The sequence below is a fragment of the Leiobunum rupestre genome, chromosome 2, assembly GCF_980474605.1.
Source record: "Leiobunum rupestre chromosome 2, qqLeiRupe1.1.hap1, whole genome shotgun sequence".
Classification (NCBI taxonomy): domain Eukaryota; kingdom Metazoa; phylum Arthropoda; class Arachnida; order Opiliones; family Sclerosomatidae; genus Leiobunum; species Leiobunum rupestre.
In genome coordinates this window covers 221,060-237,297 of record NC_143385.1, presented here as the reverse complement: position 1 = coordinate 237,297, position 16,238 = coordinate 221,060, and the positions used below count along the sequence as shown (strand labels likewise).

Below are 16,238 nucleotides of genomic sequence, written 5' to 3'. Positions count from 1 at the left end.
TAAATGATTATGAGCATGGCTTCCGAAGTAAAATAGTTTATGGCAGCTAGGAGCAACAAACACAACACCCCACACAAGGAGAACGCAACCCGTCAAAAGTCTTGGATTTTCTTGTGTAAGTTTTTCATTGGCTAGACGCTTTAGCGCCTGCTACCGTTGGAAGGGGAAAATTTGAAAATTGTCTTCCCCCCGCCCGTAAAACATTCATGGTAAAGGCTCGTGACGCTCGTCCAATGAAATTCGTACACAACCCTTCGTTAGCGTGTTTAAAGGCTAGCTGCGTTCTCCTTGTGTTTGTTGCTCCTAGATGGCAGCATCTCTAATCTTAGCACTAATGTTAATAACTTCGTCTTGAACATTTTCAGGTATTATTTCAACGTTTGATTATTCTATTTTTCCATATCCGTCTATAGCTTTATCTGCTACGCTTTTTTCCACAAAATATTCGAGAAATTGAAATTTGTTTGCATTCCAACTCTGATCTTTTAGATACATGTAGTTTACTGAAAGTTAATTTTCCAAGAGTAGGCTTATTATCTTCAGCTATGGTTGCGCAATAAGAATGTTCAGGAGTCGTTGGATGTTCATGGTTTCGAGTAGACCCTTTCTTAGATAAAATTCCATTGAAGCTTTCTCGGCTAGGTCTGGTCATAGACAGAATGAATGAATGAATTTTATTTACCCATAAGATCCCTTTTAAATCAGGGAGGAGCAAATGCTCGCAGGTACATAATGGTACTACATAAACAACAATAAGAAACGTTGATATAATAGGTTTCGAGTTAATATAAAAAGGTGTTAAAAAACAAAAACCAAAAAAACTTAAATGAACAAGTGCTATATACAAATATACAGGGTCTTTTTTTTGCTCGGAAAAGTGTTTTTTTTTCAAAAACTATTTATAGTACAGATTTCAAATTTGGAAGGTCAATTCTCTATACCGGGGGACATCAGTTTGAGAAATTTGAGCGTTTTCGGTAATGTTTTTCACCAATTTTGAAAAATTATTTTTCGACCACTAGGTGCGAGATAAAAAATTTCTATTATAAAGTTGTAGGCCGTCATCGAAAACCCTTAAAAATTGTTCACTCGACGAAAAACAACTTATTTATCAGTGAAAATTCGAGCTTGAAAAATTTACAAGTTGGTGAAGCCAAATTACGATTGTTTGAAACGATAATTGAAAAGGGAACAAGTCTAATACAAACGTAGTAGAGTTTTCACACTTGAAAAAATGTACACGTTTGGTTTTTAAATGCAGATATTTTATTCACATAAATTTTTACAAAACATTTTCAATAAAATCACCATTGGCTGCAACACAGGTTTGTGCGCGGACAATTAAGTTCTCAAACGCTTTCTCTACCATTTCTGGTGTGACGTCTCGGCAAGCACTGATTATTCGTCTAATGAGTTCCTCCCTAGTTTCAATGGGCGTGGCGTATACCTTTGCTTTAACGAATCCCCAGAGAAAATAATCCAGCGGTGTTAGGTCAGGTGACCTTGCTGGCCAATGCACTGGACCATTTCTCCCTATCCACCTTTCAGGAAACTCGTTGTTGAGGTGCTCAGTTACTTGCCGGGAAAAATGCGGAGGGGCGCCATCTTGCTGAAACCACAACTGACGTCTTTCAGCCAATGGAAGGTCGTCGATTGCGTCACTCAGTTCGTTCTGTAGAAAATGTAAATACCTTTGGCCGTTGAGGTTCGTCGGCAGGAAAAAGGGACCAATCAAACGGTTTCCAACAAGTCCAACCCAAACATTGACCCGTTCAAATTGAACCTGGTGATGATATTCAAAACCCCAATGTGGGTTGATGTCAGACCAAAGATGGCTGTTTTGATGATTAAAGGGCCCATCTCTAGAAAATGACGCTTCGTCGGAGAACAAAACATGGCGCAAAAATTGTCTATCTTCTTGGACAGCATTTAGTAACCAGTTGCTAAATTCATAACGTCTTTGGTGGTCTCCGTCAATTAGTCCTTGGTGAAGCGTAGCTCTGTATGGGTGATAGCGATTCTTACGAAGAATTTTCCACACACGATTTGCAGAACAACCCAAATCAGCAGCGGCGTTAGCGCAACTGTGACGAGGATATGCCACAAAGTACGCGAGTACATTGTTCTCGAAGTCTAAATCCGGTTGACCCAATCCGCGAAACCTAGGTTGCAAGTTACCAAATTGATTGAAATCGTGAATTGCTCGTCTTACTGTATTTACAGATGGTGCTCCATTTGGATGTCTTTCTGCGAAGAATTCAGTCACTCTTCTAAGGTTTTGCGCTGCTTCTCCATAGTAAATGGCAACTATCTCGGTGCGCTCAGCTACTGAATAACGAGGCATTGTTCGAAATATTATCAAACACTGATAATAATCTCCCAAAGTTTTCCTTTAAATACCCAATGCATGTTTAGGATTGACCTATAGCCTCGTGTTTTTTAAATCCGGTCGTTTTTTTAACCAAAGTTTCAACTGGATTAGGTAATTCGGTTTCAATTATCGTTTCAAACAATCGTAATTTGGCTTCACCAACTTGTAAATTTTTCAAGCTCGAATTTTCACTGATAAATAAATTGTTTTTCGTCGAGTGAACAATTTTTAAGGGTTTTCGATGACGGCCTACAACTTTATAATAGAAATTTTTTATCTCGCACCTAGTGGTCGAAAAATAATTTTTCAAAATTGGTGAAAAACATTACCGAAAACGCTCAAATTTCTCAAACTGATGTCCCCCGGTATAGAGAATTGACCTTCCAAATTTGAAATCAGTACTATAAATAGTTTTTGAAAAAAAAACACTTTTCCGAGCAAAAAAAAGACCCTGTATACAGAATGGTAAACTATTACTTATAACACGGTCAGGAGGGGGGGGGGGGTAAACACTATGGCATAGCCTTTCGTTTTTCTTCAATTTTTCAACGAGCTTGTTGTATGGAATCCTCCGATTTCTATGGTTGGAATATGCATATTTGCGGGATTATTTTCACTATTTGTGGGTGTAGAATTACCAAATTTACTATCCAACCCATCCATTTTGGTTATACTACTCTCATTGCGAGTTGATTTAGGAATTTGTATATCCAGTAAAGATTTAGATGCCATACTTTTTCAACTGTATTTAAAATATCTCTTAATTAAGTTCCTAATGGACGCTTCAATAAAAGATACTCGGTTTCTACTCCCCTCTCCAAATTCATCTGGGAAGGAGCTATTTCCGGTTGGTCGGTTGAACTGCAAAATGTACCCAAAAACTGGTAACACTGCTAAATGTTTGATATTGAGATTTTATCATTGAAATCTCATAGAACTTGTCATTCGCCGAGTGCGCCGTATTTGAAGATATGAAGAATGAACAAATGTTTCTATGGTAACGTAATTAAAAAATAATAATGAGCTAGGTGACGCTAAAATCTTGGCAGAACCGCTCTTTGAGCTCTGATTGGCTGAGATCTGGCTATCGTCTGCCACGGCGTTTGGTCCATTTCCCAGTTACACGGCAGCATTCTAGTTACCTATGAGATTTCTATGGATTTTATTGGTTCGTTGAACGTTTACGCGCCCAATAGTTTTCTGTGCAAAAATAACAGACTTAATTAAATGGTAATTTTAAATTACTTTCTTAATTTAAATATAAGAGTATGAACTTATATATTTTAAAACATTGCATTATTTTGTAAACTAAATTTGATGCATTTACTATACGCAATAAGGCTTAAAGTTATCTTTTAAATGTTTATTGTGTGAACATGTTTTTTTCTTCCAAACATTGGTAAAGTTTTACTCAGGTCTAGTTGTTTAAAAATATTAGTTCAAAATTTGAACTGGTTGAAAGTTCTCGAAATCAATAACGGCTAATTCAGCAATTGCTCTTAATTCAAGTGTATAGTGTATAATTGCCAATAGAGACTTGGCACTCCGTAGCTTTGGCCATGGCCGCCATTGTGGTCATATTTTTCTCCCCACGATAAAAACTATTGAAAAAAAAACTGACGTAGCACTGCCAATACCCTATAGTCATTAATGGTCAATTTATAGGCAATAAATAACTCTTAGAGTTACTTGCTATAGCATTTACTTGAAAAATGTGCTTGAAACTTGAAATTGACAAACTAAGCTCACGTCAACAGAGAGTAACGTTTCATTTTCACATTTCTTGCATTTGACAACCTAAAAATTTTAGGGAAAGGGAAAACTAATATTTTTTCTTGACAGAAATGTGGTTATGTATTATTGGTGGACCTCTGACCTTTATGGGTGAATATATAACATGTTTCTGGAAAGATATACAAATGTTTTTGGCCATATTTTTAAACCATATTTGTTGTTTTTCATGTAGTTACGGATAGGATGAGTGTAATTAGTGTAATTTTGACCTTAACGAGTTAATATATAATAGATAAATCTATTATATATTAACTCAAATTTATAACTTATAAGTTTCAAACCATATTTGGTATTTTTCATGTAGGTATGGTTTTGATTAGTGGAATTGGTTGAATTTTGACCTTTACGAGTTAGTAGCTGAAAACTATTCGTGAGTTCTGGATAGTTCAGAACTTTTGTACGAAAAGTTGTGATTCAAATTAGGATCGTACGATGTGCAGACGAATTTTAGAGATTTCAACCTTGAGTTCCGGCCAGTACTTGCTCTTGAGCAGGTACCATTAAAATGGTTCCAAACGGTTCAACAAGAGGTTCTTGTCTTTTAGATTTATATTTTGAGTACACATTATTGACATAAGTTTGTAATCACACCTAGTTATTCTGGTAGTATTGTGATCTTCAAACCAGTCTGAAACATAAGGGAGTGTTTTATTTAAATCTTAAACATAAAATGAAGGATATTTATTATATAGAGGTGGTTAAAATTATAAAAATTGCAATTTTTTTAGGTTCAGTAAGCGAGGAATATTTGGATTGGTTTGCTATTAATTTAGCAGTGCTATTTTGGTCATCAATTTTATCTAAATCATTTTTGTTCGAGACTGCATAGAAGATTATAGCGTATTCGATAATCAGTTTTATTAGGGCGTTGTATAATATTCTTAATGCTTCATTATTTGATGAGATTGTAGTGGTGATTGGTAGTGGTATACGCGGGGGGGGGGGGATTTGATTATATTGTTTTTAGCTCGCCCCTTCAAGTTTGGACGTTATTTATCATGTCCGTAAGTAAGCGATTCGCGATATTTCATTAGTGGCTTGGATCTTCTGATCACAATCATGACGTTAATCATGCTGTAACGTAAGCATCCACTCCCGTTAAATCCACAGGAATGCATAACCCCTGAAATGAATACAGAAAAGCCACACTTTCGAAACACAGTAGAAGCCTTGGACCAGCCATTAGAGGCGCCGCTAGTAGCCCTCGGAAGCGCGGGGAAAATTTTGACCAGCATCTGCTATCGTATGCAAGTTGAGCCATCGAACACTCCAGTCTATGTAGCGAAGCGTATATATAGTCTTTGGGAAAAAGACAGACCAAAACTATCTTACCCAAAAACAGAACAACTTATCTTCTAACCCAATAGTGGGAAAACCCCCATTGGTCAATACTCTGACCAATAACTGCAAAGCTCATAACAAAATACTACCAGAGTGGCAGTAAAACTACTATCGAACGATGTACGCCACAATGCCGTGACAACCGCAACTGCCATAGCGAAAAATAAATAAAATGGGGTAGTGCTCAGTACAAATTCTAGGTGGCGATAGCGATATGACTCGAAAAAAAACTTTAATATCTCAGTGGGACCGAGTTAGCCTTCTTAATCTTTCTTCCATGCTGTTACTGGCAGTAGTGGCGGCAGGATTTTTGGGGAGGTAGGCCAAACATTTGGAGGCCCCCCCCCCACCAAAATGTTGGTGCCATTTTTGGTTAAAATTGGTACGCAACGAAAAAAATAGAACTAAATATGAATTTAAACAATTACGTATCTTCCATACTTCGCATGTACATTCCTTTACTTCAGAACTTACAACTTTAGGAAAATGAATGTACGTAGGTGCACTAAGTAAAGTAAGTTTAAGAACCGTTTATTTGTAAAGATAAAATTAAAGGTACAATTTTTATATAGTAGCGCTTGCGAAAAATTAAAACTATAAAATGAACTACTGTCAAAGAAAAGTTACTCGTAGTCTCGTACCTTTGAAAGGAACAAAAACAGCAGCGTCGTTAAGCGAAATCACTCACATTGAATATTGAAAAACTAATAAATAAGTAATTCATTTTGCAAACAAATTACAAAATTTTCTGATTTTTAATAATTTGGAGGCCCATATATTTAAATTTGGGAGACCCCTTAAGACGACTTTTGGAGGCCACTACCAAAATTTCAAGTAGGCCCAGGCCTGCCCCGGCCTGTTGCTGGCGCCTCTACTGGAAACTGGCTAATTTCCCAAATATTGGCAAATACTAAATTTTAATAAAAATAAAAACATGCCAAAGAAAAAATATATTGGTGCAATTTTAGACAAATATACTGGGTTAGTTTCCAGGTTATGGCCTAGAAACTCTCTTATCTAGTTATTTCTTATAGTAATATATCAAGGATTTTTCCTCAGTTTGAATTATAGTCTGCTATCAAAGACTATATAATGCTTCACTTAGCTTAAGCGAAGCTTTATATATGCTTTGGTCTGCTACATATCTGTATGGTGTTTTTAATGGTTTTTGTGTGAAAAACTGAAACATTTAACATTCAATATTTTATTACAATTAAATGCATTGAATTTAAAAGGAAAATTAAGCTTTAGTTAGAGTACGTTACTCCTTATAATCAAATTACTTCCCAAGTTGTGACAGGTATTTTTACCTTTTGATGTAAACTATGGCTCGCCAATCTTCGAGTCTAGATAAATGTTCATAAGTATATGTGTATGCTCTAGATAAATTTATTTCATCATCTAGATCGTCTTGGCTTGTAATATCTTATTTTGGCATATTTACACAATTTAAATAATTAAGTTGGAAACGAAGGGTATTTTATAGTTAGGCAAATGACTGACTTATTGGAAATATGAATTCGGGTGGTAAAAACTAATTTTGCAAAAATCCCCCTATGTATGCAAGTTGAAACTTGTTGGTCAAGAAGCAGTAGGGGTGGGGTGAGAAGGTATAAAGGATTTGCTCTTTTTTCCCTACCAGGAAGTTTTTATCTTCTCCTGCGCTTTTCTAGTGCGAAATCCAATAGCCATTATCTACTATCCTAACTTAGGGCACTAATAGTGCTATTGTGTAGCCTTTTTTGGTTTTTTCACTATCCTCCCCGTAGACTGTAAAGTACCTTGCTAAGTCGTGTTCAAGAATGTATTCTATATATTTAAATTAAAATTCTAATTTTTTTGGGTTTTTTTTATTTCTATTAGAACGTTGCAAGAATACATATTTATTTAAATATATCGAAGATAATGTATTGTATTTATGTAACCTACAAAGAGTTCGATCAAAGTCCAAACTGAAGCTTGGAGAGGAGTATTATGTGAAATGGTCAGATATGCGATATTACAGGGCTATTTTGCTTTTCATTGGAGGTAAGTTTTTTATTCCCTCTAGTTAGAGATTCATAAATTTTAGCAAATTTATATTGGTCTTACCAAGAACGCATAATTTTACTAAGAACTGTGAACGGTAACATTATCAAATTGTAGTGTTAATGCCGGGTCAAAATAAATTCAAGTCTGAGCTGGGGTTTTATTATCGACAAAAAAATAGTCAGGGTTTGGGATGGAATTCTATTTGTTATGAAGCCGTTTTGAAAATGACCTAGTCCTAATTTTAATAAAAGCTATATATATATATATATATATTGATTCACAATGAACATGTTTATAAGATGAATGAATTGCACTAAACTGTGGGTTGGGTCCACACCAAGTTGGAGCTAGGAGTTTTTTTAGCAGTTAACTTTTGCAGTGAAAAGTTAGATTCTGAGATGTGCCACAAGTACCATAATCATATGACAACGTTATCCTGGTTATAACGGGAATAACTAGTGCACGTAAGATCTCATTTGCTGGATTTTGTACTGCTAAAACTCTATCCCATTAAAATCTCTTAATAAAAAAAAATTAAATGCACCATTTCAATACGATCACAGTTTTATGAAGATTTGAGTTTATCGGGCTTGTCATTTTTTAAATAGCATTTTTGGTAGCGATTTAAATTGCATAAATATATAAGGCAGGGTGATCATTCTTCCTTTATTTTATAATTTTTCCTATATTTCAGTACTTGGCTTTATTTTCCTATAATTTAACCATTTTTCCTATTTTTTCCTATAATTAGATATTATTTTGTATGTCGTGTGGTTTTTTCGTGCCACCAGAGGTGCCAAAGAACCCACCTTAGAAATAGTTAGAAAATAAGCAATTGAAATTGTCTAACTAGTCCTCGATGCACGAATCGGTGAAGTTTTTAAAGTTAAATCAAAACCAATTTAAATTTTATTTATCAAAGAAAATACTCCTATATTATCCTATAAATCGACTGTTGAATTTCTTATATTCCTATAAATATTTTGGGGTTTTTTAGTGGTCACCCTGATTTAATAAATCAAAAAAATGTAATTGTATTTAAAAAAAACTGCCCTTGATATTGTTTTTCCTCTAGTGTTAGCATAAGTTTTATCTATCTTATATAAGGCTGACCGTTAGCCTAAATTCTTATGAGACCCTGTCCCAGAGCAGATGACACTGACATCTGGCAGTTAATTCTGACAATTAAGCTGCCATTTAAAAATGATAGGCACACTTATTGCGTTAAGACATATTTTGAAGTTTAAAATTTTCTAATAGACAAAACTGCAGCTATTGAAAAAAAAAAATTGATTTTGAAAAATGCGTACAATCAACTGAGGAGGCGACCAACGAAGGCCATTTATTATATATATATATGTACCTATATGTAATCAAATGTAATCAAAATAAACCAAAATAAAACAAACCAAAAAAAAAAAACCATGCACACAACGCTGAAGCGACCGACAAAGGACATGCGCACAACGCTGAAGCGACCGACGAAGGACATGCGCACAACGCTGAAGCGACCGACGAAGGACATGCGCACAACGCTGAAGCGACCGACGAAGGACATGCGCACAACGCTGAAGCGACCGACGAAGGACATGCGCACAACGCTGAAGCGACCGACGAAGGACATGCGCACAACGCTGAAGCGACCAACGAAGGACATGCGCACAACGCTGAAGCGACCGACGAAGGACATGCGCACAATGCTGAAGCGACCGACGAAGGACATGCGCTCATTGCTGAAGCGACCGACGAAGGACATGCGCTCATTGCTGAAGCGACCGACGAAGGACATGCGCTCATTGCTGAAGCGACCGACGAAGGACATGCGCTCATTGCTGAAGCGACCGACGAAGGACATGCGCACAACGCTGAAGCGACCGACGAAGGACATGCGCACAACGCTGAAGCGACCGACGAAGGACATGCGCACATTGCTGAAGCGACCGACGAAGGACATGCGCACATTGCTGGAGCGACCGACGAAGGACATGCGCACAACGCTGAAGCGACCGACGAAGGACATGCGCACAACGCTGAAGCGACCGACGAAGGACATGCGCACATTGCTGAAGCGACTGACGAAGGACATGCGCACATTGCTGAAGCGACTGACGAAGGACATGCGCACATTGCTGAAGCGACTGACGAAGGACATGCGCACAACGCCGAAGCGACTGACGAAGGACATGCGCACAACGCCGAAGCGACTGACGAAGGACATGCGCACAACGCCGAAGCGACTGACGAAGGACATGCGCACAACGCCGAAGCGACTGACGAAGGACATGCGCACAACGCCGAAGCGACTGACGAAGGACATGCGCACAACGCCGAAGCGACTGACGAAGGACATGCGCACAACGCCGAAGCGACTGACGAAGGACATGCGCACAACGCCGAAGCGACTGACGAAGGACATGCGCACAACGCCGAAGCGACTGACGAAGGACATGCGCACAACGCCGAAGCGACTGACGAAGGACATGCGCACAACGCCGAAGCGACTGACGAAGGACATGCGCACAACGCCGAAGCGACTGACGAAGGACATGCGCACAACGCCGAAGCGACTGACGAAGGACATGCGCACAACGCCGAAGCGACTGACGAAGGACATGCGCACAACGCCGAAGCGACTGACGAAGGACATGCGCACAACGCCGAAGCGACTGACGAAGGACATGCGCACAACGCCGAAGCGACTGACGAAGGACATGCGCACAACGCCGAAGCGACTGACGAAGGACATGCGCACAACGCCGAAGCGACTGACGAAGGACATGCGCACAACGCCGAAGCGACCGACGAAGGACATGCGCACAACGCCGAAGCGACCGACGAAGGACATGCGCACAACGCCGAAGCGACTGACGAAGGACATGCGCACAACGCCGAAGCGACTGACGAAGGACATGCGCACAACGCCGAAGCGACTGACGAAGGACATGCGCACAACGCCGAAGCGACTGACGAAGGACATGCGCACAACGCCGAAGCGACTGACGAAGGACATGCGCACAACGCCGAAGCGACTGATGAAGGACATGCGCACAACGCCGAAGCGACTGACGAAGGACATGCGCACAACGCCGAAGCGACTGACGAAGGACATGCGCACAACGCCGAAGCGACTGACGAAGGACATGCGCACAACGCCGAAGCGACTGACGAAGGACATGCGCACAACGCCGAAGCGACTGACGAAGGACATGCGCACAACGCCGAAGCGACTGACGAAGGACATGCGCACAACGCCGAAGCGACTGACGAAGGACATGCGCACAACGCCGAAGCGACTGACGAAGGACATGCGCACAACGCCGAAGCGACTGACGAAGGACATGCGCACAACGCCGAAGCGACTGACGAAGGACATGCGCACAACGCCGAAGCGACCGACGAAGGACATGCGCACAACGCCGAAGCGACCGACGAAGGACATGCGCACAACGCCGAAGCGACCGACGAAGGACATGCGCACAACGCCGAAGCGACCGACGAAGGACATGCGCACAACGCCGAAGCGACCGACGAAGGACATGCGCACAACGCCGAAGCGACCGACGAAGGACATGCGCACAACGCCGAAGCGACCGACGAAGGACATGCGCACAACGCCGAAGCGACTGACGAAGGACATGCGCACAACGCCGAAGCGACTGACGAAGGACATGCGCACAACGCCGAAGCGACTGACGAAGGACATGCGCACAACGCCGAAGCGACTGACGAAGGACATGCGCACAACGCCGAAGCGACTGACGAAGGACATGCGCACAACGCCGAAGCGACTGACGAAGGACATGCGCACAACGCCGAAGCGACTGACGAAGGACATGCGCACAACGCCGAAGCGACTGACGAAGGACATGCGCACAACGCCGAAGCGACTGACGAAGGACATGCGCACAACGCCGAAGCGACTGACGAAGGACATGCGCACAACGCCGAAGCGACTGACGAAGGACATGCGCACAACGCCGAAGCGACTGACGAAGGACATGCGCACAACGCCGAAGCGACTGACGAAGGACATGCGCACAACGCCGAAGCGACTGACGAAGGACATGCGCACAACGCCGAAGCGACTGACGAAGGACATGCGCACAACGCCGAAGCGACTGACGAAGGACATTCGCACAACGCCGAAGCGACTGACGAAGGACATTCGCACAACGCCAAAGCGACTGACGAAGGACATGCGCACAACGCCGAAACGACTGACGAAGGACATGCGCACAACGCCGAAGCGACCGACGAAGGACATGCGCACAACGCCGAAGCGACCGACGAAGGACATGCGCACAACGCCGAAGCGACCGACGAAGGACATGCGTACAACGCCGAAGCGACCGACGAAGGACATGCGCACAACGCCGAAGCGACCGACGAAGGACATGCGCACAACGCCGAAGCGACCGACGAAGGACATGCGCACAACGCTGAAGCGACCGACGAAGGACATGTAGATAATAAATCTATCTGCGAAAAACCGACAGGTCAGTTAATAGACGATTACAATGAACTAAATAGCAATATTGATCTTGATTCTAATAAATACATAACAGGTTGCAAAAATGACTCGGATGGTAGCTTTAGTAATTTTGATGGTGAATCTGAGTCAGATTCGGAGGGAAGTGAATGCGATGATCCCAAAACCTCAGATTCTTCTTGTTCAAATGAAGCTGGACCCTCTCTGAGAGTGTCAAAACAAAAAAGTAAGATTTATTGTTGCATTTTCTTAACGTGGTTTTAAATAGAGCTCAACCCGAGGGGTCAAACACTTGCCAATATTTTGTACGGGATTTAAGGGTTTTGGCGATTTTATCATTACTTTTTGAAGTGATTTTTTGATTTTAATGTTAATTTACTATAGAAAGAGTTAAGTGATTTTGTAATTTTTATGTACGGGATTTTGGTAAATGTCTGACCCCTTGGTTCAACCCCAAATTTGAACCACTCATAACTGTTTAGTGTGTAAAATTAATTAAGTCAAATTTTTAGTTGTTTTTGTTCCCTTTTGTTTACACTTAAAAAAATATTCTATAATCTCACACCTTAAATCTTAAACACCTTTTATTTGAGTAATTTGGTTTGTTTCAGGTCTGAACATTGAAGAAAGCCAGTTAAATAAACAGAAATTTAAGAAACGTTTATTTACGGATGGAGAGTACAAGGATCTTCATATCAGTAAAGCCATAAAAATAAATTGCAAACGAGTATATAACAAAAAGTATTTCTGTATTTTTTGTAAGAAATATTTATCTAAACTCGCAAGGCATCTTGAGCAGAAACACAGTTCGGTAAAAGAAGTGAAATCAGCCCTAATGCATTGCAGGGGATCCCCTACTAGAAGAAAAAAATTTCAGATGTTGATAAACAAGGGATTGTTCGTAAAAAATGCAAAGCATTTTACAAAGGAGAAAGGTTTAATTGAAGTTAAAAGACGTCCATCAAACGATCAGCTTCTGTCCAACTATCTTCCATGCAAGCATTGCTTAGGTTATTATAAAAGACAACATTTGTGGCGTCATTCTAAGAGGTGCTATTTGGCGCCAATTAACAAATCCAAAAAACAATCTCAACAGAAAGATGGTCTAATGTTACTCCCCGTAGGCAATGCTGTTCCTAATATTTTTAAAGAAAAAGTCCTAAACCAAATGATTGCGGATGAAACTACTTTTTTTGTTCGGCAAGATCCTCTAATATTGCAATTTGGGTACTCGATGTTTAGGAAACACGGCCATCACCAACAAAGATTAACTGACATTTCATCAAAAATGAGAGAGCTTGGTAAATTACTAATTGATGCAAAAGAAAAAGATTCTTCTGTAGGACATCTGGAAGATTTATTAAAACCAAGCCGATTTGATGATGTTATCAGCTCAACAAAATCAGTTTGCAAATTTCAAGGCGTAGGCAGTACATTTTCAACACCGTCATTGGCATTGAAATTAGGCATGTCTCTGAAAAAGGTAGCAAATTTACTGGAAAGCGAAGCCATCAAATGTGATGATTTGGAGAAAAAAAACATGGCAAAAAACTTTGTCACACTAATGGATAGAGATTGGGAAAAAGAGATTTCAACCCATGCCCTTGAAACTTTAAAGAAATCAAAGATGAATAAGAAAACACTCCTACCTATGGCTGAAGATATAGTGAAATTTAAATTATATTTAGACAGCGAACTGGAAAAAGTTGAAAACGAGTGTTCCGTAGATGGTAAAGTCCCGAATCTGACAGTTTTTTCTCAACTTTCAAAAATAACACTCGCTAGACTTATCTTTTCAACCGAAAAAGAGCAGGAGAATCTGAGAGGATAGAGGTGAAAGAATATTTAAAGGGTCTAGCCAGTGATAATGATATTTCTTCCGACGTACAAAAATCACTCAGTGTAGTTGAGAAAAAGCTTTGCTCAACATTGCAGAGGGTAGAGATAGTTGGAAAGAGGGGGAGAATAGTTCCAATTATACTTACGCCTAAGTTAAAAAATAGTATGGATCTTTTAGTTCACTCGCGTGAATATGTGGGTATCAGTAAAGACAACCCATACTTATTTGCAAGGGGAAATACAGAAACATTAACACCATATAGAGGATCTGATTGTATGTCGGAGTGTGCTTCAAAGTCGGGTGTTAAAAATAAATCAAGTTTTACTTCAACAAAACTGCGAAAGCATGTTGCCACTATAGCGCAGGTGATGAATCTTCAACCAAATGACATCGAACAATTGGCAACCTTTATGGGTCACGGTGTGGAAATTCACAAACAGTATTATCGTCTGCCAGACGACGCAAATCAACTTGCGAAAGTTAGCAAAGTTTTAATTCAAATGGAGAAAGGGAATATAAGTTCTTTGAAAGGAAAAACTTTCAATGATATTGACGTGACATTGACAGGTAAATATTAAGTTATTTATTCATCTAATTATAAATAAATTTTCTTACGAAAAACTCATATAATGAATGCTAAATGAATTTCTATGGACTGTATAGGAAGACAATGGGTATTTTATTGGAGTTTGACTACCATTTAAAAAACTAATCCAATTTTTAATAGTTACTGAATTGTATTTGTGTTGGTATAATGGGAATGGAACTGTAAACAACTTTCCATTAAAACCCTATCGCCGCCTGTAAAATGATTTCTTATTAGTTTTAACTCCAATTTTAACCTAATGAACACCTTTTGTATGGCTTTGTAAACCTGAATTACCACAAATATTTTCCAATTTATAACAATCCAAACAGTTTTCAATATCAATGAAATACTGAATTTCCCCATAAAGAATAAAATTTTTATTTATTTTTTTTTAATTGTATGCCCTCCCTGAAAAAAAATCCTGGCTACGCCACTGGTTTTAATGAAATATTTGGGGTGGCGGAGTGGTTAGCACTTTCGCCTCGCAGCAAGAGGAGCCGGGTTCGATCCCAGCTTGTGGCACTGGGTGAAAACTCTTAACAAATCCTTCTGCGTAGAGTTTGCAAGTTCTCTCCCCACTGATTTAAGGGGTTTCCCTCGAGATCTTCGGTTTCCCCGTCCATAAAAATGTGTTGAGGTTAACGGTAAAAGTTAGTGTAGGGAGCTGTTGGCTCGCAGGGCTTGCCACCACCCTCCTACGCATTGTAACCCGGCCACCTGAATTAAAAAGGCTTTAAAAGTCGCTCGATGACTTAGGCCTAGGGTGGTGCCTTGGGTATTATCCTAGCTGATTATTATTATTATTATTATTATTATTATTATTATTATTACAGAGGCATAGTTGGGGCAGGAGCGTAACAAATGGCCTATTTAATTCGGTTCTCTTAGAATTTCACTACGGATCCTGAGTAACCTGGCGCCATCTATCGAAACTAAGCATGCCGCTGTTCAGTGTTAAACCTGACTTGGTGGGTTACAGGTCGAGTCTGGTTCACATTTTTCAGAGTAGTATCATGTTGCGTTGGGTTGACTTTCCAACTCAATCTGACAATGTGTTAAGAAAATATGAAAACCTTTGTGTTAATACACTTTATTTCGGATTTCAAATGCAGCCATTCTATATTTTGAAAATTGACAGTGTTTATACCAAGAGATAATCTTAGGTCATATATTTCAAAGATACTTTTTGTATCGAGCATTCATTAAAGAGTGACTCTGGCTAGTTTATATTACGTAAGACTGATAATTGGGTTACATCACCGGCAAGCAATAATTTTGAGGATAATGAATCTTCTCTATCCTCGCCTTCATTGCCTTCCAACAATGCTACCAAAGGATTCCACTAATAAACTATTTTAATAAAGATGAAAATAATGATATTAAACCAATCAAGAGCAAAAGCTAGAAAATTTGAGGTGAACTGCCTACTAGGTAGAATAGTGGGCAACGGTAATGAAATAAGGAATTTTTTTAAACTAGTCCTTAGGATTAGTTACCCCTATTGTCTACGAAAATAAACTGGTACTTAGGACCAGTTATCCTTACTTAGATTTTTTTTCTACTGGTCCCATTGTAATTTTTTAAGTTATGTCCTCGGTTATGTCGGTATCAAAATTAATTTTCAAACTGCCTTTAACACAGACTCAAATATTTTTTGGCATCACATCACAAGATTTCTTTGTATCACAAAATTATTTTTGGAATATGCAAATATTACCTTTATAAGTTTACATTGGTATCACAGAAGGAGTTTCAATAGTTGAACTAAATGTAAAAAATTAAG

The 16,238-nt window shown here is 39.6% G+C and overlaps 1 protein-coding gene across 1 annotated transcript; it reads left to right on the top strand.

Moving 5' to 3' along the window:
- The first annotated feature begins 13,844 nt into the window (after positions 1-13,844).
- LOC149954635 (uncharacterized) lies at positions 13,845-15,315 on the top strand. The gene is made up of 2 exons (XM_090164532.1): positions 13,845-14,433; positions 15,289-15,315. Exons 1-2 carry the CDS (start codon positions 14,031-14,033, stop codon positions 15,294-15,296), a joined length of 411 nt encoding a protein of 136 aa, XP_090020658.1. The 5' UTR covers positions 13,845-14,030; the 3' UTR covers positions 15,297-15,315.
- The last annotated feature ends 923 nt before the right edge of the window (positions 15,316-16,238 follow it).

Coding starts and splice junctions, on each gene's coding strand:
- LOC149954635 (XM_090164532.1), top strand. CDS start 14,031: ATGGATCTTTTAGTTCACTCGCGTGAATATGTGGGTATCAGTAAAGAC.